General features: G+C 42.8%; 1 protein-coding gene across 1 annotated transcript in view; it reads left to right on the forward strand.

Moving 5' to 3' along the window:
* The window catches only part of SYBU (syntabulin), a 41,793-nt gene extending 17,746 nt beyond the window's left edge, over window positions 1-24,047 (forward strand). Inside the window, exons 3-7 of the mRNA XM_017746086.1 lie at window positions 16,743-16,845; window positions 19,262-19,465; window positions 20,426-20,575; window positions 21,742-22,912; window positions 23,158-24,047. Coding sequence (XP_017601575.1) covers window positions 16,743-16,845; window positions 19,262-19,465; window positions 20,426-20,575; window positions 21,742-22,843 — 1,559 coding nt within the window. The 3' untranslated portion in view covers window positions 22,844-22,912; window positions 23,158-24,047. The remainder of the gene's footprint in view (window positions 1-16,742; window positions 16,846-19,261; window positions 19,466-20,425; window positions 20,576-21,741; window positions 22,913-23,157) is intronic.
* The last annotated feature ends 1,652 nt before the right edge of the window (window positions 24,048-25,699 follow it).

The following is a 25,699-nucleotide window of genomic DNA, read 5'->3' on the forward strand; positions in this document are numbered from 1 at the left end:
GTTAGAGGCACACTTGGAACAGCGTACTGAATGTTTGCTATTAGAGCTGTTTCTTAGAGCCCATGGAACTGCTGAAGTTTCATGTGAAATTATTAAGACCTAAGAAAAAACATTAAGGCTGTCTCAGACCTTTTAGCACCTTCAGGATCCTGCAGAGTAGAGGTGTAAACACCACTGCACAAAAGGAGCCCTAGGTGAGTCCCAGTTAGGGTCAGCTCCCAAACCTTGTAAGGACTGGCTGTCTGTCATTCACATCTTGGTACAGTAATAAACATTCCAGGTAGCAGAAGACTATGCAGAAAAGTGGTTTGTTTTTTTCTCACTGCTAATAAAACATCTGGCCATTTATTACTGAAACTGGCTAAAATAGCAATATTTGGGATTTCAGTGTCATTGAACTGCTATGGATTATGTTTCAAGAAGGGTCATCACTGGGAGTTTGGACATTAAAACTCTTTTTTGTTAAGATTAATGGGAAGATCTCAGAGGCTTTCACCACACAGAGTACCTACATTTGTTGCACAGTAGGCAATGAGCACAAATTGAAAACATGAAATTCCATCTGGACATAAGAAAACACTTTTTTTTTTGTCAGACAGTGGTCAGACACTGGCACATGTTGCCTGGTGAAGTTGTGGAATCTCCATCCACGGATATATTCAAAACTCAACTGGATACAGTCCTGGACAACCTGTTCCAGCTAGACTTGCTTGAGTGGGGAGTTGGACCAGGTTGTCTCCAAAGGTCCCTTCTGCCTCCCAGTGATTCTGTAATCCTGTGTTGCTAGACTTTTTTTTCCTTTAAATAGTGCATCAGCCAGGTATGAGTTACATAGTTGCAAGGCACAATTTGTGTTTTTCCTGCCCTTTCTAGACCACTTAAGTTCATAAAAATGAAAGTATATATTAAAAAATAAAAGTCTTTTGGCAATCACTATTCAATTTAAAATGTCATTTAACTTCAAGGTAAAGTAAGTAATCTTCTACTCAGCATGTGTTTCCTACTTTTTCCTGGTGAATTTATTAAGTCATGATAAATGATCCTTGGGGTAGGGTGTCCCAATCTGAACAGATTAATCTTTGAAGGCTTTAGAACTATTAGGAGTTCTAGGAGAGACAGGTGGAGCAGAATGGATTGCCCTTACTTGGTTGTGAGTATTCAATATGTGCAGGTGCTTTTTTAGTCAGTGCTGGAGCTGACGGTGATCAAAAACGAGGCAAGTGAAATTACCCTAGACAACTGGAAATATTAAGACTAGAGCTTAAATAAACCAAACAGATTGGAGAAGAAATGCAAGTGTTAGCTGCAAAATATGTTTTATATGTTAAAAATGTCTAGTTGTTAAAACATAATGCTCTTCCTGAAGTTTGGGGGTTTTTATTCTTTTTTTAATTGTCTGGTGTGTGAGGATTAGATTCCCAGGACACTAAATGTCCAGGAATTTATTTCTGGGAGTCCTGTATGAAAGCAAGGAGTAGTGACTACTTAACCCATTAGTATAAAATTAGCAGATAAATTAATCCATGTTGCTACTTTACTTCCATATGTGTCTGTATTCTAAAGACAGTCACTCTGGTTATTTTAAAAACAAAACAGAAAGGCTCTGATTTAGGTTATATTCCTGATGTGGCTGTGTTATTTTACAGGTCTTTTGTCGACTCACTCCCTCATTTCAGTATGACAGTGTGGGAATAAGAGTGTCTGATGAATGTGTGTGTATATGCTTTACTTGAAAAACAGGAGTTGGTGTGTAAGTTCTGTGAGTGGATTGTCTTAGAGGTAATTCTGAAGATTTATTTCACTGTCAAGAACTTCTTTCTGATTGCATTTTGTAATGATAAAACTTTTTTTTATCTTGGAAAGTTTGATAAAACATTAGAAAGATGTGTTTTACCAGCTCATTTATCCAAGAGCATTGTATCTGGTTTTTGTATGACTTTTCTTTATTCTCTGTACCAAATTTCTGCAAGCAGTAGGAAAATAATAGATCTGTTGTCCCTGTTGTTCAGGAACAACAGTACAGAATACAAAAACCAAGTTACAAAATGTGCTAACTTGAACAATTCCTATGGCACACAGAAATTCATGAATCTTTTTAACTACTGGCCAGGACATCTACCTATTATGTTGAAACACTTTTCAAAATGCTGATGTTGTACTATGTATTCTAATGCAAAGTCACACTGTTTGGTTGTTTGAAAAAACCCAAACAAACCAAAACCAATGGAAAACCTGTATTTGGAGATAGCAAACTGCCTTGACTATTCCTTAAAATAAATTGGCATTCTTCATTTTAAAAGCAGAATCACACAAAGGTAAGAGAAATAAGAAGACTGGTGTGTCTGTCTTTTTGCTGTAACTTATTTCACAGCTCTTCATAACCCATATTCCAAGACTGCCCCTTTTCTTGGGGGAGGGATAATTAATAACAAGGGTATGTCAAAGAACATTTAACCCAGTTACAAATGCAGTATTTAATCAGTGAACACTATGTTCCCATCTTGCAACCAGTGATAACCATACTTGAGTGGTGAAATTGGGAAATTCATGCTTCCATTCCTAGGAAAATTCAATTACTTAGATATGTGGCTGGTGTGACATGCGTAAGAATGCTGAAATTAGGAAATGAGATACACCAGGTTCAGTGTACTTTAAGTACTTGCTCATAGAACAAAAAAAGGTTCTGAAGATGGGCCAAGTGAATTGAGTTGATACCAAATGATGGAATGTCTTGTCTATGGCTGACCAGTAGTTCTCCCCTTAATTACTTGAATTAATAACAAGGAATCTCTTGATCTGACCATGTTTATTGATAAGTGTAGAGCATAGATTCTCTGACAGGTGCAGAGGAGCTTGCAAGTGAAAAGAGGAAGAGCAAAAGCCCAGGTTCCCTGAGTAACTTAAACCAGATGAGGAGGGCTTTAATTTCAGCATCAGATCCTTAAGCCACTCAATATTTGGCAAAGAGCAGAGACACAATGGTCAATTACTTGTGCTTCTGGAAAACGTTCGATCTTGTTTTTAAAGCAAACATCACCTTGTCAATAAATAGGGAGGAAGCATCTTTCTCAGATGTAAGCACATGCTTTGAATGCTTCACTTCTATCCCACATCTGATAGCAGCTATTATAACCATCCTGACATTCAAATCCAACCATATGCAACATTTGTTTCCTGTACAGTTTCAATCGCATTCTTCTCCCTTTCTTGTATGTGTATTTCATAATTTCATTTGTGACAATAAGTTTTCTGAGATCTTCTCTGACACAGAATCTAACAAATACAGTTGTGGCAGTTTTTGACCCTATTCCTTTTTCTCAGTTCCTTTTGCTTTTCTTCTTCACCTTCCATTTTGCGCCCACACAAAATAGCTGCTGCTGATTTTCTAAATAAAAAATGTTTCTGGATATTAATTCTGTGTGCACTGAGTCCTCCTGCATATTTTACTGTTTTAATTTCATGTCTGTTGCTATGGAGCTGTGTAGATTTGCTTGCCTGACCTGCCAGCATAGGGAGTTATTAAGGTCTCAGTTCTGTGGGTCCCAGAGGAGCAGGGTGTGCTCTGGGGGGGATGCACATGCACATCTCCCCCTCCAGGAGCGAGGACACCGTGTCTGTGGTTCCAGCCCATGCCATTCTCAGAGCTTGTGTCCTGGAGTTGTGCCCAGAGGGGCATCGCCCTGCAGAGGTTTGGTGGTTGTAGCAGTCAGTAAGGTCTGGAAGGTGACCAGCCTATGAGGTTTGGGGGTGGTGGTGGGGGTGATACTGCTGAGGGTCTGGCATTTGCAAAGCCCAGCCTCCCCCACATATTCTGGGATATCCAGACTCTTATGGCCGCTTTGAATATTTCCTTCTAGTTGGGTCAACAGACCCAGTGCAGCCAGTAGATCCCACTGGTTGGAGTGCCTCTGTCTGGCATAAACCCCTGACCTTTTGTGATTCAGAAGAGGTGAAATTTGAATCTAATTGTCTCCTTAGAAAGCCCTCAGTAGCTGTGGGCTGCAGATGGGGTCTGACTCTTCTCTGGTCTGAGTGACTGTCTCCATTGCTCAAGGGACATGGAACAGCTTTAACTGGTGAACCTGCTATTTCCCTTCTAGGGGTTACAGGAGCCGTTTTGGAGGCAAGGGACATGTGAATTCATGGTCTTCATCCAAGCTGAATAGAGCAGAGATGGCCCCTAATTTATCTGACCTCAATTCCCAATTTGTAGTGTAGGGATAATTATCTCTGCCTGCATAAGCACACTAGGGTCCTATTTTATTTCAAAGGAGGTAGAATGAATTAATATGGTGGATCTGGTGTGTGATCTTTCTGACCAAATATTAAAGCATTTACTTTAGGATTCACTGGTTATGTTGACTTATGTTGACCAAGGTTGGCTCAGATGTGAGAGACTTCCACGTTTAGTCAGGTGAATCCTACCCGCATCTCCTGTGTCCTCAGCAGGCCTGTGACACTTCTGCTGTTGGCTCTTACTGAAGGCAACCACAGTCTCTGTGGCTCTTGTTTCTCTTTTTTGGCTTCTTTCTTTTTTTAATGGAAAGGAAGTCGTTCTTAGACATTCAGTTGTAGAAGAAAGTTTGTGCTTGAAGAGCGCACACGTACCTTCAAGTAGCTCTAGTTAGATGTTTTTTCCTCTTCTGTTCATCCCTGATAATCTTAGGCACTCTCCATTTGTCCCTTTTGTGAGGACTGCTGCCCAAGCTGGCTAGCATTGCACAGGGAGATTCTGAATCCCATTTTTCACTATGGATTCACAGAAATTAAATGTTTTTAGGACTAATTAAAGTCCTAAAGCTAACTAAATCACACTGAACTGAAATAAGTGTTCTGTGACTTCTGAAAAATAATACTGGAATATAACCAGAATATAAATATTTTAAGCAAAACATACTTAGAAAGGTAGGTAAAATTATTAGCATAGCAGTACTTTTTTAGTTCAGATTAATATATGCTTTAGATTTAAACTTTTAATTTAAACAAATTTGCTTGAATTGATGTGGAAAACATGTTCAAATAGCCAAATATTTTTTTATAAACATGAATAAGCAAAATAGAAGCTACAAGTTGTACTTCAACTTTGAAGCATTTCATAGTATTTAACACAAATCTACAAATTCCTGTTAAAGTGGCATAGAAAAACAATCTTTTAATTCTGTGTCACAAATTTTATAATCCAACCCCTTCTAAAATATTGTTTTAGATGTTGCATAGTAGAGACAGGCTATTAGTGGGTGGACCGTGGCCTCTCAAGACATACATTTCTTTGTTCAGAAGACTCTTAGGCTGCAGTAAGTGCCCAGATGTCACAGCAAAAATAGAGGGTCCAAAAAAGAAGCCAGCAAGTTCTAGACAAGAAATGGTCAGGTAAAAGCTGAAAGCCTGGGTCCCACCTGTCCCACACAGTGACCTGCCCAGCTCTGGGCTGGTGGCACAGGCCACCTGCAATTCAGGGCCTTGGGCAAAAGTCTGCAGTTACATACCTCCTTTATAAAAAATAAAATAAATAAATTAAAGGATGTCCTTGTTGCTTAGTTCAGTAAAGGAAAAAGAAACTTAGATTTAGATTTCTTTGTGTGTCTTTTGGGGGATGGACTTCAGCACAAAGGAGAGGAGTGCCCTAATACAGAGCTGCCGGGCAGGCTGAGGGGATGCAGGGTGTCTGCTCCCAGGGAAGCTGTTCCACTTTACTTAGTTACTCTTTTACTGGGGGTTCAAAGCTGAGTTCCCAGCAGGCACACAGTAACTCTCTCTCCCTGACCCATTAATTGTACTGATGGTGCTCCAGACACACAGAAAGTGGGACAGCCACTGTTACAGGGAGATTGTGACCTGAGGATGCCTGTGGCCTCGAACTTAACCTTGCCCTTGGTCTATGAGAGAGCCACTGCTCTAACTGCAAATCAGAGTGAGTAGGGGGTGTGGACATGGGGCTTCTGCAGGGATTGCCTGGGATGCTGCACAGGATGAGATCCCTGCCACACAATACATCTCTTAGATCCAAATGCCTTTTGATAGAAATGAAGGTCTCCTGGGGCTTGTGGGGACGTGCTCCTGCATCAGGAAAACACAGCTGAAGGCCTGGCATAAGAAGGGCCCTGGGATTTAGAGGTAGGTATTGAAGCTGTGATCTTTAGTAAAAACAATAAAATTCTTTTTGTAGATTCAAGCAGGTTTGTTTGGGTTTTTTTCTCCTCTGCTAATCCGGAGCAGAATTTGAGCCAGAAAGGAGAAACTGATGCTATACACACTGCACACCCTTAAGCATTTGTTTTAAAATGTGTGTAAGGTCAACATAAAACATGCCTTGAAATTTGTGTATTTACTGCAGTGAATTTTCTGTGCCTTCTGGTTGCTTTCTCTGGGTTTCAGCCCACTTCACCTTCACCGAATGAAATACTGTGCATACGAAAGAGTCCATTATGAATCTTCCCTTAGGAAATTTTTTTTGTCCTCTGCTTTTAAATTACAATCTGTATGATTTATGCCAGTGTTTAAAATAGCTTCCTGATTCCCTGGTTAAAGTATTCTGAACCTACTCCAGATACATTTTACTATGCACAACTCCCACTCAACCATGAGTTTTTATTTCAAGTAATTTTTCATGAAATAACATACATCGCAGTCAGAACCCTGTGTAGCTGTTACATAGTTTTCTTTACAGTTTTCCAGCTGTATTCCTCCTCCCATGATAAACTGTTGTCAGCATGCATTTTTATCTTAGAAAACACAAATTGCATTCCCTTAATCTCCCTTAATAAACAGTGCCCTGTAATGCTGTTATCATTATTGTTGACCTTTTTTGGAATTTCTCCAGGTTATTAATGCCTTTTTAATGAGAATCATGGGATTTAAAGTGTTTTGTGAGCAGTGTTTACTCATGAATTGATAGATTATTTCCTTTTCTATTTTTCTTTTCATCCCCCTATCGCTTTTTTGTCTGACATTTTACTATGTTCAAAGCAGAGCTATGCAAGCAATTGATTTGGGGATAGCTGCCAAATCAAAACATTAAAGAAAATCTTTGTTTCAGACTGAACAAAGGCCAGATTCAATCTAAAATATTTTGAATGTTTGGGGATTTTTTTTTATGTTTTTACCCCATTTTTAGAAGAAGAAAGACATTTGTTAGTTTTCATAATTAAAGCATCATTTCAAACAGTAGAAAAATCTGATTCTTCATTCTTCTGGCCATGTTTGACTTCAAATCATAAATACTTTTAGTGTTCTCTGATCTGGGTATTTTGGTGACCAAATTACTACCTAAAAGATTTGTTTCCCTCTGAGTCATTATTTCAAATACTTTTTGAGCAGTATTGAGTGGATAGGTCTATATATTCCTTGTGTTTACATATCTGTATTTATGCATAGGAGTGGAGAGCTAAGGGAATGTCTTTATTTTAGTCATGCAAATCTCACTTACTTGATTTCACTGAGTTATAAAGACATTGGTGAGTGGGTGGTGACTGAGCTCAGAACTGGAAGGTCAAGCATAAACAACTTACCAGGTCTTTGCAGGTAGTGGTGTCATTTTGAGCATCTGGCCTATTTAAGCAGTGGTATTTTACTTGCTTTTACGTACCTAGGTATCTAAATCCTGATGAAGCTGCGCTTTAGATGTCTTCACTCTGTTTTGGTTCTCATTTGAAGTTAATAATTCTGAGCTTGGGAAGAGCCTAGGAGAAAGGAAAAATGCCTGTCCAGTCCCTGTTCCAGTAAAGAAACCACAAGTAATACTCATAAAATAAAACCCAGCAGCCAGAACAACTGGATAGAAGTTGCCCAACTTAGCCAAAACTTTAGATTGCAGAGAATCATTTTCTCAGCTCTGTTGTGTGCAGGGGGGAGTCTTCTGATGGAGGTGGGAGCTGTGGGAAATTCAGGCCTGTTTGAATTTCACCCATGTAGCAGGGGTTAATGAAGACAGGCCTTCCAAACTGGGTGGTTTTATGGAGGAGCTGGAGAAGGGCATGACAAGCTGCAAGGATGGGACCTCATCTATCAAGTTCTTATTGCTGGATGCCGTGGTCCTGGGGGTGTGATGGAGCGATGACGTGCAGCCTTCTCCCAGTTCAAAGCTAAATCTGGCCCTAAGAATCCCAGGTGGTGCCTTTCTTTCCCCAGTAAAGCAGAGAGCATAAAAGAGCTGTCTTAGGGCCTGTTTTTTGTGGAACTTGATTTATGTGGTGTAGCATGAAACACCCACCCTGGTCTTCTAAAGAGGCATCAAACTGTTCATCCGTTTTTAAGCTGACCTGCTTCTAGGCATGCCCAGAAACAAGAGTTTGGCAGAGCTGAGCAGCTTTGCTGAGTGAGACTTGTGGGAGGTGTTTCCCAGTTGAGATGGCAGCTAGAGAGAGCACCAGTTCCAAAATTCCCTTAACTCCTCCCAGGAGATGGAGACCCAGCCTCCTTTTGTACATTCAGCCTCCAGCTACTGCAAGGTGGACATAGCTTTCCCAAGGAGCCTGAAATGTACTGCCTTTAAAGTGGCATAAAAAAATAGCAAACCTGCTTTATAATACTGTATTTTATGTACACCTTTATGTAAAATCTATTTAAGAGAAATGAAAATTCTGCCAGGTTTGTTTCATATTTTATTAGTATTACATTGTTTTGCTTCCATGCTGAGGCACTTCATTACAGGTCTGTGTTCCACCCTTCTTAGATTCTGTAAATAATAGAAAGCTGTTGGCTTTTGAAATCTGGGCAGGCTATGTCTGTTTGCTAGAGCTGGTGGAATACAGCTTGACCACAAACGCGCAAGGATTAATAAGCTGAAAAAGCACAGGCTTCTTGTCTGTCATTTGTGCTTCTTAACAGTAAGGGTGAAAAAAGCAGCAAATGATGGCAGGCGTAACTTGAAATGCATTGTGCTCAGACCTACCTTGGATTTGTTTCTGTAAAAAATACAGTTTATGCAACCAATTGGTATACTGGGTAACATTTTACTGTTCTTTTCAATAGATGGCACTTGAACTTTATTAGTTTCTTGTAATCATTTCAGTGTGTGTGTTACAGTAAATATTTGATTAACTTACAACAAATTTTGCCTTTCATCCTGGGATTGCAGGGTTGTTTTGTCAGTTACCTCCCAGATATGTTTCTCCTTCCAATGTTTTTCCCTTGCCTGTTGAAAACATGTCAAACTGATTTAAAATGTTTTATGCACATCGTAATGAAAACCATATGTCTTATATTAAGGGTGACTATGCAAAAGCTTTCACTTGAATCAGGTTTTGCATGCAATTTCATGCACTTGCAGATACACTGTGCACGTGGGCCTGTGCAGCTGCTTGCTGTGCCCCAGACAGCTCCTCTCCTCCTTGCACACGGGAACCAGATTTAGGAGATGTGTTGAAGGGGCCTCTGAAAGCCCCTTGTTAAACTTCAGCCACTAACGTGACGGGAGGGCTGGGATTTTTTCCCAGTCTGTGATAAAGTTTGCTGCCTCTCTGTATACTGCTAAGTTATCCCTGCCAAAGATGACATTTTCCAGTTCCTAAAAATACTTTTGACCAGCCTGTCCATTTCCCTTCAAACAGACCAAATAGTACTGCCCAGTACATAAAAAAGTCCCCTGAAGTGATACTGCATGGTTGCTTATAAAAAATACTAGTCCATAGGTGAATTTACACATATAATTTATAAAACTGTCAAATGCAAGTGTTACACAATTCGCAGTGTATTTTTTGAACCTCCAGTCTCAATGTTTGTATTGAAGTTGGTGTAGGAAAGCAACTTCCTTCCATCTCTGATAACAAAGAGCCTTTTTTGTTTGAACATGAAGATAAGTTCCCCAGACTGTTCCCTTCTGCTCCATGAGCATATGTTCCCCCTGACAAAGGTCACTTCAGGCTGAGAAGAGTGAATTTATGGGAGTCATTTTTAAGGTGTTGTTAGAATGACTCAAGTTGCATATGGAAACAAAAAAGTAATTAGGTCAGGCTGATTTCTGTATGAAAAATCTCCTTAAAAATACATAAAGCAGAAAAAACCCTCCAACTTGTAATGCTCAAGGTCTGTTCCAACATCCGCTTTTGGCTTCTCTACAAATCAGTGAATTAGAAACAATTAAGAAAAACACAAGCCCAGATCATAGTGATATGCAGAATATGCATGATGGCTCTCAGCCAATGTCAGTAATTAGTTTGTAGTGACTGTGTTTTGAGAGAAGAGCTTGATTGATTGTGGTTTCACAGAATACATAAGTCACATTATGTATTCATGTTGAGATCTGCAATGCTTATAATTTGCATTAGTGCAGTTCAGATTACTACTAAAATGGTAGTACTTAGATCAGAAAACTGCTTAATGAGATTAATTATTTGATAACAATCCTTCTTTCAAAGTAAAAAGAACAAGCAAGAAAAATGAGCAAAAATCAAGATAAATAATCATTTGTAAAATCACATTTAGATCCAAACACAGGGAAGCAGGATGTGTGTTGCAGTCCTTCCCAAAATATGTCTGGTTTTGAGCTAGAATCTTCTTGCCCAACACGTTTGAACAATTCATGGAGACCTACACCCAAAGTTTTGCTCCACGTCCCCTCTGACTGCGTCTCTGCCAGCTGCCCAAGTTCCCAGCTGTCACTGGGCCACGCAGCCAGCTGAAATGTGGCCACAGACCTGCCTGGTGAGGGAGAACTGTCGAGCAGTTGGGTGGATGTCCACCCAAGACCATTCATTGGCTGGTGCAGTGGGACAGGGAAGGGATGCCTGTTGGTACACTTAGCATTGACTATGCCCGACATTACTGTACCCAGCTTCTTGCCATTATTCATGGAGCACAGCTCACAAACCTGAGCTCAATGACTACACCTCATATAAAACCAGAGGGCTGGTTAGGTACCAAAATCCAGGATTCACAGCAGAGAGCCAGGCACACCCACAGGAGATGCCAGAGAGAAGTGGCCATCTCCCAGGCTTAGTCACCTGCCGGTAGTCCTGAGTGTGCCCACATGCATGCCCTGGATTCACTGTGAACCTCCATACCAGAGCCAGATACCTCTGTGAGTGCAGGCATCCATCAGGTTTCATTCCTCTGAAATACGGCCAGTGCTAGTGCTAGCACTCTATGCTGTGTCACGGCTGAGTAGTTAGAGCTTGAGGAAAAGGTCTGAGTCCGGTGCCCTCTTTAGACCAAAGGAGCTCAAATCTACACTTCTCCTAAGAGTTTCTGAACCAATGCAACCTACTGGGCATCCTCGGCTTCCTCCCCTGATGTTAGACCTCATTGTAGTGGAGAGAGTGAGACACAGAGCATGTGGGAGCAGCTTCTGTCACCCAAAGATGACAGCAGTCCACATGGAGGAGAGCTGTGACCTGTTCCTTACTCTCAGGGTTGCTTCTGCTTTTACCCAGTTACTGTTCAGTGTGAAATATAATAATTAAGTTCAAAATAAGAGTCTCTCATACAATAATCCTAAGTCAAATAAGTAATAAGTCAGAGGCCAGGGACTGGAACCAAAACCCACTGTCATCTATGGTCTTGATGCTGTGAATTCAGTACATTTCCCACTAGGAGACTTTGCCTTCAAAATGGGTCATTTTTTAAGGGTGTTATCTGAAGAAAAGCCTGAAATGCTAAAGCAAGATTTCATCGCTTCTTTGCAAGTTACTTTTTTTTCACATTTTTCAGTGTATGCAAGCAGTGTAGTTTTCTTTCCTAGGTAGTGTGTGGTGTACAAAATCTATCTTCCAGGAACAACTCCCTATTAAATAGAAAAATAAAAGCAGCATTACTGCGTCCTGGAAATAAACTGCTTATGCTGTTAAATATTGGAGCTAGAGAGGTAGCTGAGTCAAAGCTCTCAAGATAAATTGAACCAAATCTCTTAAAAATACAGGTCCTTTCATTAGTGGGCATTACAACTGTATTCTCTCTACTTTTCCAGCTGGTTCTAATGACTTTGCTGGATATTTTTTCACACAATCAGGCCCAAGCCCTACCCCTGGGGTCTCTAAATCAAGCTATCTAGGGAGACAGCATGCCACTTACTCCTCTAGTAACTGCACCAAAGTGGTTAATATGTATGCATATTTTGGTTTCCTTGCTGTATAACAGAGTGCTTTTGAAGGCAAGAAAGCTCAGCAATTTAAGTGTTTTACATTTTGAGGACAAGCTGTTTCTGTCAGCACTGTTTTATTTACAGCTCTGTTTCACTGGCTATATGCAAAACCTACTTCAAGACTGATATACATATAAAGAGGTCATGTTTATGAAGCCAGAAGATAGCTAAGCTCTGTGGTTTATGTACTTTGGCAGCTGTGAAGCAGTGGTGAAGTTCGAAATAGGAAAGATGTACACAAAAAGACTAAATTTTAATAAGCCAAATAAATCCTGAGTTTTGGGAATCCAGTTCTGCTGCTGCTGAGCTATTAATGTACCTGTCACAGATATTGCTTGAACTTTTTCTTTTTTGCCTTATTTTAATCTTACTACTTTAGTAGCAAATGGGCAATAAAAGGCAAACAGGAAAGTCTGAGCTTTTTTCTTACAGAAGGAAAAAATTAAATGCTAAAATGCCAGCAAAATTTTAAGACTGAGACCAGAAGACCATGCAACAAAGTATCCACCCATCTCTAATGGCTGGAAATGGCAGCCTGGGACGCCATGCTGCAGGAGTGCACGTGGGGTTATTGTGTGACCTTGTGTAAGAAAGGTAAATACTGTCTCGGTGTACATATAAATACATCAGTGACATGGTATTCTGTGCTTGCATACTGTCCTGGTAGGCCCAATGTACCTGATCTGTTCTACCTGTAAGAGGTGTGAGTGCAGCATGTGTGACACAGTCACTGCCCTGCTGTGGTCCTTGCCCTGCGGCTGAGGCATTGCGGAGGGTGGAGTTAAAGGTGGGGCTTGTCCCCACTCCCTGCGCCGGTGGGACGAGCACGCAGCGGTGCCGCCTGGAGGCGTACCGGCCCCGCACAGGCAGCTCCTTCTCCCGCTCCTCGATCCCGCCCCGAAACCTGTGATTGCGTCTTATGCAGGATGGGAAACCTGTCCTCGAGACATTCGTAAGAGTTTCCCGGTTGATTCCCGTGCTGGGACAGGACGGCGTGAGCGGCCCGAGCTGTGGTGGCAGATGCCACACGCGTGTGCCGGCCCGTGGGCAGTCGCCCTGAGTGCCTCTGCCCGGGCCGCACGGCTCGGCGCAGGCAGCGCGGCAGCTGGCACGGGCTCCCTTGTCCTCCCTCCGTGCCAGCCGAGCTCAGTGACTGTCGCGACGCTGCCAGGGCAGCAAGGAGGCGAAAGGCAGCACAGAGCGTGATGCTGCCTGCAGAGCGCTCTCAGCTCGGTGCCACAGCCCATCGGGCGCTGAAGTGCAGGGACAGCACTGGGCTCTGCAGGATTTCGCTCTTGCTTCTCAGGAGCAACCCTGGAAAATGTGACGGTACTTCGCTGGCCATCCTTGTGCTGTTCCTCCCATTGCACAAAGCAGTGCAGAGCTCTGCTCCCGTGGAGTGGGCGTGCTGCTGCTCGCAGCCCGCTGCCAGGCGGGGCGAGGCCGGAGGACGGGGCTCCCGAGCCTGGACACCGGGCTGGCTCCGTGGGCTGGGACACTGACGGCTGCGGCGTGGAAGAATATGGATGAGTGAACTCCAAATGACATACTGCTGACGCTGGTGACTCAACGTATAGCATCTTTTTCAGGAAGGGGTTAGTAAGACAGTCCTTTTAAAAGGAAGGTCTCTATTGGAGCTAAACAAGTGTTACGGCCAGTTAGGACAAAGGAATGCGGGGTTGAGAAATGTCAGTCTCTTTCATAGTAAACACTAAATTAATGGGCTGTTCTGGGTCTAACGTGTGAGCTTTTGTCATTACATAGTCACAGTGATAAAAATAGCCAACAGGTGTCCTTAGGGAGCTGTCAGACTGGAGAATGGCGTTAGGAGAATGAGAAGCCGTGTTCAGCTCCTGCCTGCACTGCTGCTAGACAAGGAGTTTCATGTTTTGTTTAGACATGTTATTTGTAAGACAGAAGTCACGCCTACCCAGGAGAATGTGTTGCAATGGATAGTTTATGGATAGATGCCATGTTATTTTGCTCAGAGATCTCTACCAAATTGGAGAAGATGTTTTTTAAAGTTTCCTAATAACATTGCTGTCAAGCTCTGCTACACACAATACTGGCTTGAACATCACTTATACACTTAGAACCATTACTAGCAGTGACCCCTTTAACTTATAAAATGTTCTCAAAGATCCTATAAATAGCTACATGCCTAGTTTTAAACATAAGTAGTCTCCTGTGCTAAGTGTTAAGCTTGCGTGTAGCTGTTATTAGAACTGGGGCCAGGAAGGTTAGTTCATGCTTTGAGGACACAGTTCCACATCTCAGATGCAGTTCAGTCTTTCAGAAAGTTCTGCTGATGGTGTGGTTGTCTTTTGAGGCTCCGCTGGCTCTTACCAGCAGTGCTCAGCTCTGCAGCTCTTGGTGCTCCAAGCCAGGCAGGTCAGGAAGAGGCAATTGTTAAGCCTTGCTGCTCTGCAATGCTTTCGATAGTGAGATCTGATTATGATGTGATCTACTTACCCAGAGATGATTGGCTAGGGCTCCTGCTCTCTGCGCCACAGCCAGGACTTGCCTTGGGAAAGCTGCTGGTGTCTTGCAAGCAAAGGAATGTTTTGGGGACCCGAACACCAGAGGTATGACATCTGTGTGACATGTTTACCTGTTTGGGTCTTGTTTAGAAAAGTAGTTTTGGGTGTAGTGTGATTCCAAGAGATGATTTGGAGTGTACATTAGTCTTGTAGATGGGGATGTTTTTTTATCAGGAAAACTCTGTTGCATCTTTGAACATCATGTCCCATTATCATTTTGCTTCCCCAGGGAGAGGGTCACTCACATTTACATCTGTAAACATGATATAAATACTCTGCAAAACCAAGTGGCTTTGCTGCTTTCCTTCCCTCCCCTTGCAAATTTGCATGCAGCTCTGATCTGGTTATGGCTGTGGTGGCTTGGGTCTGGCTATCAGGGGTGTTGTACTGGGTATGGAGCTGGTTAGAGTGCTAGAGCTGGGTCCCTGGGATGCCCTTTTGAGGAGCTAAGCTTTGTATCTGAGCACTGTGATACTGGGCTGAGGAATATCCTGGGATGGGCTGATGCAGAGGCACAGAGAAATGGGGGCTGGTCTCAGACATCATGAGGTAGGGAAAACATTGGGTTAAATCAAATCACACCTTATCCTAGGGGCCAGTTGCTACGTGTTGCCAGATGGTAAGAATGGTTGCTGGATCAGCCTCTTTAAGCTTGGGTCTGGCTATCAGGGGTGTTGTACTGGGTATGGAGCTGGTTAGAGTGCTAGAGCTGGGTCCCTGGGATGCCCTTTTGAGGAGCTAAGCTTTGTATCTGAGCACTGTGATACTGGGCTGAGGAATATCCTGGGATGGGCTGATGCAGAGGCACAGAGAAATGGGGGCTGGTCTCAGACATCATGAGGTAGGGAAAACATTGGGTTAAATCAAATCACACCTTATCCTAGGGCCAGTTGCTACGTGTTGCCAGATGGTAAGAATGGTTGCTGGATCAGCCTCTTTAAGGCTCTGAAGCCAGGCTCTGACAAAGCCTTTTCCCAGTCTTCAGGTATTCGGGGTGCAAGATGCGCCCTTCAGCATCAGCTCTGTGAAGAATATAAGAGAGATTGAGGACTAGAAGGTCTATCTGCCACAGTGGGGATGATGGTAGCTGCAGCTGCATCTCCTCTGTGTGGAAAAAATAGCAAAAATAGCAAGTTTGCAGCTGCTGGCTGGGGATGTCTATCTATGGGAGAGCATCCAGAAATTCCCAGGTGAGACATGCTCCCCCTGGTCAGCTGCTTAAAGGATGTTGGAGAGTTATTTCCACCCCTTCAGCCAAGGTCACCATTCATTACTGTGGCTCTACAGCATGAGACCTGGGTAAGGCTTAGGACATTTGCTGTTGGAGTGACAGATGGGGAAAAAATTATAGCTTTGGTGTGGTTTTTTTCCAGGCAATAAGACTTTATTAGTACATCTATCTACTATTGACCTTAGCAAAATGAGAGCAGTTTTCCTTGTATATGCCAGAGCTTGTGAAATAAAAGCTGTGATCCATACCAAATCAGTAATCAGACAGGTGACTTGGTACCTGAGAAGCACTTGAGACCTACATGTGAGTATTGGATTATTTTAAGGTTATTAGAACTGCCTCACTATGCTTCTGCACCACATGAAAACCTGCATATGTGTGTACATGCATATATAGATATACCATTAGCCTGAACAAGTTTATACCTCAATGCATGCACATTTATGTCATCTCAGAAAACAAAACAGAAGCAGTGAGCAGTGTTTCTGTATGGTTTAAAGCATGAGAAATATCCAGTTACAATGGTGTGTTCGCAATCACCGTGCTCCTGAAGGAGCTGTTTAAGCAGCCTCATTCATGTATTGATGGCTGTGAGAGAGCCAACAGGTTGTCACAACAAGTGTTCCTGTCTGAGACCTAAAATGGCTTCTGTAGTGTGAGGGTTTTGTGTCCAAATGGTTTTTTTCTGCTCTTGTTGAAGTGCCAGTTCTGAAGAAATGTTGAAAATCTGGAACAAATCCAGCTCTTGTCCTCAGGGATGTTTGAAAATCCAAGCAACTTCTGAAATTCACCCAGAACAGACAAAGGAAGGATGCTTGTGATTCACTGTTATTTTGAAAACAATCTTTGAGTTAAAATTTCCATAATGTTTTTACTCTTTCCTTTTCCTTTCCAGGCAGTGAAGCCGATTTTAGCTCTTCAAGCAGCACGGGCAGTATTTCAGCACCTGAAGTCCATATGTCGGCTGCTGGAAGCAAGAGATCTTCTTTTTCTCGCAAGTAAGCAAAGCAATTTTTCCTGAATATTGCTAATGCAAAGATAGGCTACTGTGTAAGGTCTTGCATTTTAAAACAATCAGGTTAACACAAGACTTTGGGTAGCACACTGGTGAGAACTGCAATGTAAGAAAGAAAAGAAATGCTGTATTCAACGCACAAAAATTGCCAGTATGCCAGATCAGCCAACTCATGGGGCTTTTTGTTTATTTATGGCAAGTATGGGAGATAAAAACAGGTAAGGCAGAAAAAGCATTGGCTGGAGTGGAGAGAGCTGGGTGTATGTTAGTTAACAGCAGTATTTCTAACCAGTTAAACCTTTTGGTCTTAACACTGTTTTATTTCTCTCATAAATTGTCAGCTTGGCTTACACCTTTCCAGATCATGATCTTATTTTTGGTGGAAGAAGTAGACGATACTGCCTTTGATGTTGGATTTTTTTTTTCTGAAATACCCTTGCCCAACCTTCCATGTAACTACAGCTAAATGCAGTTTTAAAAAAAAATCATATCACAGTCATCTGTCTAAATGAACTTTTAATGGAAGATTTCTGTAAGATTTCTCCCTGTCATATGTAAATGCAAATTCAGACAGCTTGCGAATACAGGGGCATTGGGATGGAGCAGCGCATGCTGCGTTCTGCCCACGCAATCCCTGCTGGTTACATTTTGTGGAGCAGGAGGAAGGAGTTCAAATTGACAGGACTGTTTCCTGCCCTTTGTGGAAGAGCTGGCAGGCAGGCTGGGACCGGCAGCAGGATACCCGTGTGCTTGAGTCACACAGGCGTCTGGAAGGTCGCGATGTGCCCCAGCACACAGTGATCATCAGTGAGGCTTTCAGTGAGGCTTTCAGAGTGCTTTCCTATCTGTATCATGAGACTGTTAGGAAAATAAACACTACTTAAGTTCCCTCTAGATTACATCCAGCAAATTACTGGCTGCGAGAAAAAATGGTATTAAGTATAATATGAAGCCCTAAAATCACCTTACTTTCAGTAAGATTCTATATCATTTCATGTACTACTGTGCCTTTTAATATAACTTTAAACTAGAGCATACTGACATACTTCGTTGGACAGAAGTCCTCTGTAATAAGGCTTCTTCAGATGCACTGCTATGTTAAGCACAGTCTGTGGAAGTTCTGCTGCACACCAGAATTGATGATACACTGTACAAAGTGGAAAGAGATATCTACTTTGCAGTATTTTTTAACTGCTCTTTTAACTGCTTGACTTTACTCACTGTGAAACACTTCAGTGTTGTCACAAACCACAGTCCTGTACTTCATTGTAAAATAATTATAAAATCACCCAAACCGCAGCAGTGTGATGAAGGTTCACAGCAGCCACTCAACCATCTGTTCCTTATAAACTGTTCCATTTGCAGAGAAGGGAAAAAACCAAGTGAAACAATTTAAAGAAGAGATGTTGCTTCATAGTTCTGTGGTATTTGAATTTTTATATTCAAGCCTTCTTTTTTGCTGGCTGAGTTTGCCTTTTTCTGATTTTTTTTGGGGGGGTGGGGGGTATTTTTTGTTTGTTTGTTTTTTTAAACATGTCCTTTCATTACCATTTAGAAGAACAACTTCCATGGGAGAATGAAGGTAGCAGAGTAGTAGTGCAGGATGACAAACCAAGTGAGCAGGAGAGGGACACACCCGGAGAAGCTGTCCTCAGAGCACTCCAGCCCTTGGGCAGCTGTCAGGCAGGGAGGATACCAATTGCTTTCAAGCACACACGGTTGACAGTTTCTTTAATAAAGAATGGGAAAAGAAAGGTAGATATGTACGAGAAAAACTGGAAGAAAAAAAGAAAAGACTGTGCTTTCCTTTGTCTCTTTTATTACTATTTCAGCCTGCTCCCCATGGGATTCAAACTATATCTAAGTGAATGAATAGCTGACCATGACAGATGAAGCTCCCAGTATGCCAAAGGCAGAAAAGAACAGTGGCCCAAACAACATCTGTTTTCACTGCACACTGTGATCCCTCAGTCTGCTTGCCGAGGAGCATGAAAGCAGTCTTACAGCAGCCCTCCATGCACAGGCACCGCTCTGCAGGCCTGGCCAGGGAAAGCTGGAGTGTGGTTCTTTTGGCGTTAGTCCAGACCGCAGGCCTCTCATTACTTAACGGAGTCAAAGATTCAGGGAACGTGGATGATCTGATGGAGTCACTGGGAACTGTGCTGTCCATGGAGAAATACAAAATGGCTGAGATGTCCTTAGATCATGTAATTCAGACTGAGAGCCCCCTGTCAGTGAAAGAACATGCCGTGGCTGATCATGTCAGAACTTTATTTCTTTCCAGCCACTCACAGTTATCTCTGGTTTTTTTATTGTTTAGAGAACTTCATGTGTAAAATAAGACACATAATGGGTTGTGTGATGAGAATAATGCTTTCACCATTTTGGTTCTTCTCCAGTCGTGGCCCTTATGGTCGGAATAATGGATCCTTATCCTACAAGTCTGGAGCCAGTCCACCTGCTTCCCATGGAAAGGAAACTTTTTCAACACTGTGCAAAAACCATCTGAGTCCTGCTAACATCCATCAGAGTTACAGGGCTTCTTCAGCCAGCAGCAGCAACTCAGGCTCATACAAAGGAAGTGACAGCAGTCCAGTGATGAGGCAAGTCTGTGTTTCAGCCTGCCAGTGTTGGGTACATTGATACCCTCTCTGCACAGTAGTGTGGGATCAGCAGGTCATGTTGCTCCTCACCATAGCTGTGATGCGTTGTATAGGTGGCTTGACAGTCAACAAGGTGCTCCATACCATGTAAAAGCTTTATTGTTTCAGCACTGTAAAATTCAAGTTTACCTTAAGTCAAAGCCATTGGCAGGTGGTTTTCACTCCAAGACAGGCTACTTCATGCATTCTCATGCCATCAGTTCTCATGAGGATTTGCTGGTTCATTTGTTGTGGGGTTCTTTTCACTTTGAAGAGAGTAGGGTGGGGTAGTGTAGGAAGCATGATACACTTGGGTGAAAATTCACCCCGCCTAGCCTTAGGCACCTCCCTAAGGAGTGCAGTTTCCTGTACAGGAAAGAGCACGGATACCTGCCAGAGCATGTGACACGTTGCAGAGAAGAAATAGCCACCATGCTGCTGCTGTTGCCCTCTGTCCCAGACAGCTTAACAGCCAAGCATGAAAGAAACACGCCCAAAGCTAGACAGGATGAGTGTAGATTTCAGTGTGCTCAGCTTTATAACTGCTGTGTGGAGCTGTACTCAGTCCTTGTGCTGCCTCACCTGGCTGTGTCTGTAGATGGGTGCCCTTGCCCTGCCTGCTCTTGGGTACACCAGCCATTTGGGGTGAGGGGATGGCTAATTATTTTAAAGTTAAAAGCCTCATTTGATGTAATGACACTGAAGCTAAGTACAGTAAATAGTAAATTTTGCACTATAGCTACAAATCAACTGTTTCCTCAAGTACTTTGATTTGCTAGGGGGTGTAACTTATGTGGACACCACGGAACCCCAGATGAGTCAAGCTTTGCATTTATCAGTCAGTGGAATGTTTTTCATTCTGCCAGGACTTAATAACTGTAACAGTGATGTTACGTGATGGTTTGTTTTGGTATTTTTCAGACGATCAGGGAGATACAATTCTTGTGGTGACAATCACAGCATTAAGCCACAAAATCCAGAGCAGTACTTGACTCCTCTGCAGCAGAAAGAAGTGGCAGTACGGCATTTGAAAACCAAGCTGAAGGAATCTGAGAGCAAACTTAAAGAAAGGTAAACTTCACTTCAGAAATCAGTCAGAAAAATTTATTTGGGAATGTTTAGGGCTGGAAATCCTGAATGTTTTTACTCATTTCTTGATTAGTAAAGTTTCCATTAAGAAATTTGAAATATGATCAGTCCGACTAGGTTGTTTTCAGTATTTCAGGTTTCAGAGTATACTAAGAGGATGCAAAACAAGGAGTTTATTTATATGTCTCTTTTTCCTTTTTGGAACTTTCACAATAGAATACTTTAAAAGGACAACTTTTTATGAGTCTGATTTAGATTGAGACCTTTTATACATAGAACAATTTCTACCTGCCAGCATGTGTTACCTTAGTGTCCTGTTCTACGTCTCTCAGTGAAGTCGGACTGCAAATGTCCCCCTTCTGCCCCGTGAAAGAAAAGTTCATACCCAAACCACTGTGCCTATTTGTGTTTTTGTTGCTTATATACTGATTTTTTCACAATAGCCCTTTGTATGGATGCTGAGCAAAGAAGTGACAATGTGCATTACACAGCAACAGATGTCATCTCTTTTACTAAAACTGCATGTTGAGAGCTGGCTGTCCAGCACAGACAACCCAAGGGGGCACAAAGGGCTGTTTGAATGGAGCCCAAGGCAGAGTTTCATGCTCTGCCTCTGCATCTGCTAGGGCTGGAACTGACATAGGAGTCCCCTCTCCCCACTTGCTCCACATGTGCCTGCAGCAGCCTCTGGCTCCCTGCTGCGAAGAGTTCGCTGAGCCATGTGCCTGCAGACCTGAGCTCCCTGGCTGTCTGAGGCCACCATTGGCTCTGGCTGTACGTGACAAGCTGCTGGCAGGCACTGGGGATGCATCCAGGCAGCTGTTTCCCATTTCCTCCAGGGCAAGGCAGTAGGGGAGATTTTAAGCACTGCACTGGTTAGGCCTGACCTAAAGGTCACCACTTGTGCCTCAAATTGTCCAGGATCATGGCACAGCCCACAAGGCTGCTGGTTTTGTGGGGAGGTCGGTGACTCCCATTAGCAATCAGCTGGCATGTCTTGGCTCTCTCAGAGGTGGCCGCAAATGGCACCTGGAGAAATTTGCTTCCTTCTTGGAGCATCTCAGCAGCAGAGCCATCACGGTGGGGCCTCACGTTGACTTTAACTGAGCAGTCAGCAGAAGTGTTACAACATTTTTATTTTGCTACAGGGAAACAGAAATAGAAGAGCTTAAAGCTCAGCTGGGACGGATGAGGGAAGACTGGATTGAAGAAGAGTGCAATCGTGTGGAGGCAGAGCTGGCCTTAAAGGAAGCAAGAAGCGAAATTAAACAACTCAAGCAGGTTATTGAAAGTATGAAAAACAGCTTGGCTGAGAAAGACAAAAAAATTCAGAAATATTTCATAGACATAAACATTCAAAACAAGAAACTGGAATCCTTGCTGCAGAGCATGGAGATGGCTCAGAGCCACTCTGTGAGGGATGAGCAGTGCCTGGAATACACGAGCGATTCAAAGGGGAAGCTGTTAGCATTGTGTGCCACCATGCCAGACAGCCTCATCCCAGAGGACCAAGGTCTGGAGGAGGTGGCTGACAGTGAGCTGCTTCTTAGTGAGGACAGAGCTAACGGGAGTGACTCACCTGGAGAGAGTTTGACCACCACAACCTCTGAGTTGAGTGATCCAGCTCCCTTCAGTGCTGCTGTAAATAAAGAGATGCTTGAAATCATTCTGGATGGAAAACTAACTTATTGCCAGGAGGAAGAGAAAAGCAACAACATGACAGCAGAACAGGCCATCCAGACTGACGTGGTGCCATATAGCTTAGATGTGGAGCAACTCATTCAAAACATCTTCAGGGCTCAAGACACCTGTCCTCTAAGCCCACCTTCTTCTTTGAAGGAATTGAGTGAATTTTCTCTTGGAAGCTTCAGTGATTCTGGTATCATAGTGGACTTAACTCCAAGTGATCCTAATTCTGCCATCCTTTTGTCTCCTATGGAGTCTCCATGCAGGAGGGTGGAGCACAGCGTTAATGAAAACCGTTTCATGAAAGAACTTGATTTTACAGAAACTCATGATGATGAAGCCTTTGAGTATGTCAATACAGGAATAAAGAGGAGATACTGGAGCAGCAGTCTCCTCGGGGATCTTCTGGCTGTAGCAGCCCCTGTTGTACCAACTATTGTGTGGGCTTTGAGTACTCAGAGAGGAGGAACAGATCCTATTTACAATATTGGAGCATTGCTTCGTGGTTGCTGCCTGGTGGCCCTGCACTCCTTACGCCGGACACCCTTCAATATCAAAACCTAAAGTCTACTCTGCCCCTGGGCACCAACTGGCTGAGGCAGAGAGAAAGAGGGATGAGGTAGATCATAAAAGGTTAATGTATATTCTGGCAGAGTCCATCATTTGCTTTTGACTATTTGATTTGCACTATAAATCAGTTCAAAAACATGTTCCTTGTTTAAAAAAAAAAAAAAAAGCTGAACCTTGTACTTCCACAAGATGTTTTTAACTGGTGTTTTTAACAGTACTGCTGCTTACAGAAATAGCCCTCCTGCTTGCAGGCACCATATCCCTCCCCTGGGCTGGTGACTTTCTGGTCCCAGTGCATCTGCTAAAAGGTTAATGTATATTCTGGCAGAGTCCATCATTTGCTTTTGACTATTTGATTTGCACTATAAATCAGTTCAAAAACATGTTCCTTGTTTAAAAAAAAAAAAAAAGCTGAACCTTGTACTTCCACAAGATGTTTTTAACTGGTGTTTTTAACAGTACTGCTGCTTACAGAAATAGCCCTCCTGCTTGCAGGCACCATATCCCTCCCCTGGGCTGGTGACTTTCTGGTCCCAGTGCATCTGCACAGTGAACATGACCAGGGAAATCAGGAATTCGAGCCTAGAGCTCTTTCACGTTCCACTGCTGAGCTAGGATTAAGCTCAGTCACTCTCCCTGGATGGTTCACTGAGCAAATGTACAGCACTTTGCACTCGCTCAAGGATAGTGCAAGATGCATGAGGGAACAAATGGCCGGAGAAAGGTGGGGTATTTCTCTGGGCAGCACTAACCTTCCCTTAGGGTATCACACCTGTGCTCCAGAAAGCATGCTAGCGCTTTCCATTTGTTGTCCCAAGTGTCAATTCAATTTAGAGGTAAAACCCATATTCCCCAGGCAGCTTCCAGCACGTCGTTTGTGCCTGTCTTGTGTAGTGCTCTTCTCAATTGTGCAATTGCTTGAGCATTTCACTGGTCTTGTGCATATACAGGGACTGTAACCAAAAATGTACATTGTTGGAAGTCTTAACACTTGTTACAATGATAAGTATAGGCGTGGATACACTTTGACTCTTAATGTTGTTTTAAAGTCTTTATGTATTGGAACCCGATAGTCTTTTGAGCCCTTTGAAATACTATGTATAAATGTATTGTGTTTTAACTTATTGTTTATTTAATTACTTTATTGTAAATGACCTTTATAATCACAAGTTCAGTAAAGCATGATAGAAATGTCAAACGTGTAAGTGTTTTACTGTAGAAAAGTATAAAAAAATACCCCATCCCAGCTGAGCTGTCAGGTACAGGCCGAGCTAGGGAAGGTGCTGTATTGGGTACTGTTCCAGGAGAACAGAATTAGACAGAAAACCTGAAAACAGCTCCAAGTGCAAGCAGTCACCAGGCTGATTACAGGCTCCAGCCAGGCTGCAGTTGCACACACAACCCACTCTGCTGCTTCACACTGCATTCACAGATGCTAGTGACCTAATCTTTGACCCAATGCAATAATCTGGAAACCTGTAACTCCTCAGTGCTGCAGTCCCAGGACAGTATCAGTCTTCCTGGCATTTAACAGAGGCCCAGAATGCTAATGGCTAATTTAAACCATCTGACAGTCCTGTGGTCTCAGTGTGCGTACACACTATGACCATCAAAACATGAATTCTCCACGTCCAAAATCTAAGATCTATGGGTCAATCAGAGGAGAGCAATGCTACCCAACAGGCAAAACAGTGGGGTTTATCTGGCTCCACCCAAGATTTCAACACCACCTCTGGCCATTTAAACCTCACTGGCCTCCTGTTTTCTTCTTCAGCAAAACAAGTGTAGTACTTCCCTGTGTGACCCAGAGCAGAAGGGATCCAGGGAAGCCTGATGGTGCCATGTATTGCTCTGCAGCTTTTGGGAAGGAAATTGTGAGTAATCCACAAAGGAGGAGTATAATTGGCCATGTGTGGGGAGTATCTGCAACACTCGAGGGCGATACTGATGCTTACGGAGGTGACTTGCACACCTTTCATGTCCCTGTGACACCTGGGTGGTGAATTATTTTGTGTTCACAGTAGAGAATCTAGAGGCTTCATTAAGCACTACATTAATGAAGAGAACTCTAACACATAATTTGAAGTAATATAGGTCCCATCTAACAGGGATGGACACGAGACCATCTTGCTTGCTTTGCCATAACTTTGTCTTCCATGGTCTCCCACCTTCCTGGGTGCCTGCAGCCATCTGGCTTGCCTTGTGATACTGCTGCACTGCATATTGCTCAAAGATCACTTTCAAAAGCTTTTAAATTATAGGGACACTAGGGCCAAAATTACCAGTTGGAGGTATTATTAATGTAAATTTTACACAACCATGGAAGTTCATAACTCCTAAATATCTCTTCTCAGGACTGAAACACATTACAGAAAATTTTATTCCTACATCAAGATATATCTGTGCAGGGCCAAGAGAGCAGTATTTTATACCTGGTGTTACCAACTTCATTACGACGTCAGATTTTTCTTTCACAGCCACTATTTTTTAAGTGATCTTTGCTTTGAGTGACAGTGAAATACACCATAATTTAGAGGAAAAAGTGAGTTTCAGTTCTAGATGCATTCATGGGTGACTGCGTGGGGGGTTTTTGCAGCAAGAGGCAACAAAGCAGCAAAAACCTACACTTAGTTTAAGATGCCAATAGGCCAATTTTATAACCATGTTTTGGGCCTGCTCCACTTAGCAGTAGTGTTTTTAAATGTGCTGTTAAAGATGCTAACACCAGAATAATGTCAAAGGTTCTTTCTGCCCTTAAGATTCTTCAGTCTGCTCAGCTCTCCAAGGCATTTACCTATGCTTAGCGAGAGGTGACAGCGTTCCCATCACGTTCCTGATAAAAGTCCATGC

This window comes from Corvus brachyrhynchos, unplaced genomic scaffold (assembly GCF_000691975.1).
Source record: "Corvus brachyrhynchos isolate BGI_N302 unplaced genomic scaffold, ASM69197v1 scaffold28, whole genome shotgun sequence".
NCBI classification, from domain to species: Eukaryota; Metazoa; Chordata; class Aves; order Passeriformes; family Corvidae; genus Corvus; species Corvus brachyrhynchos.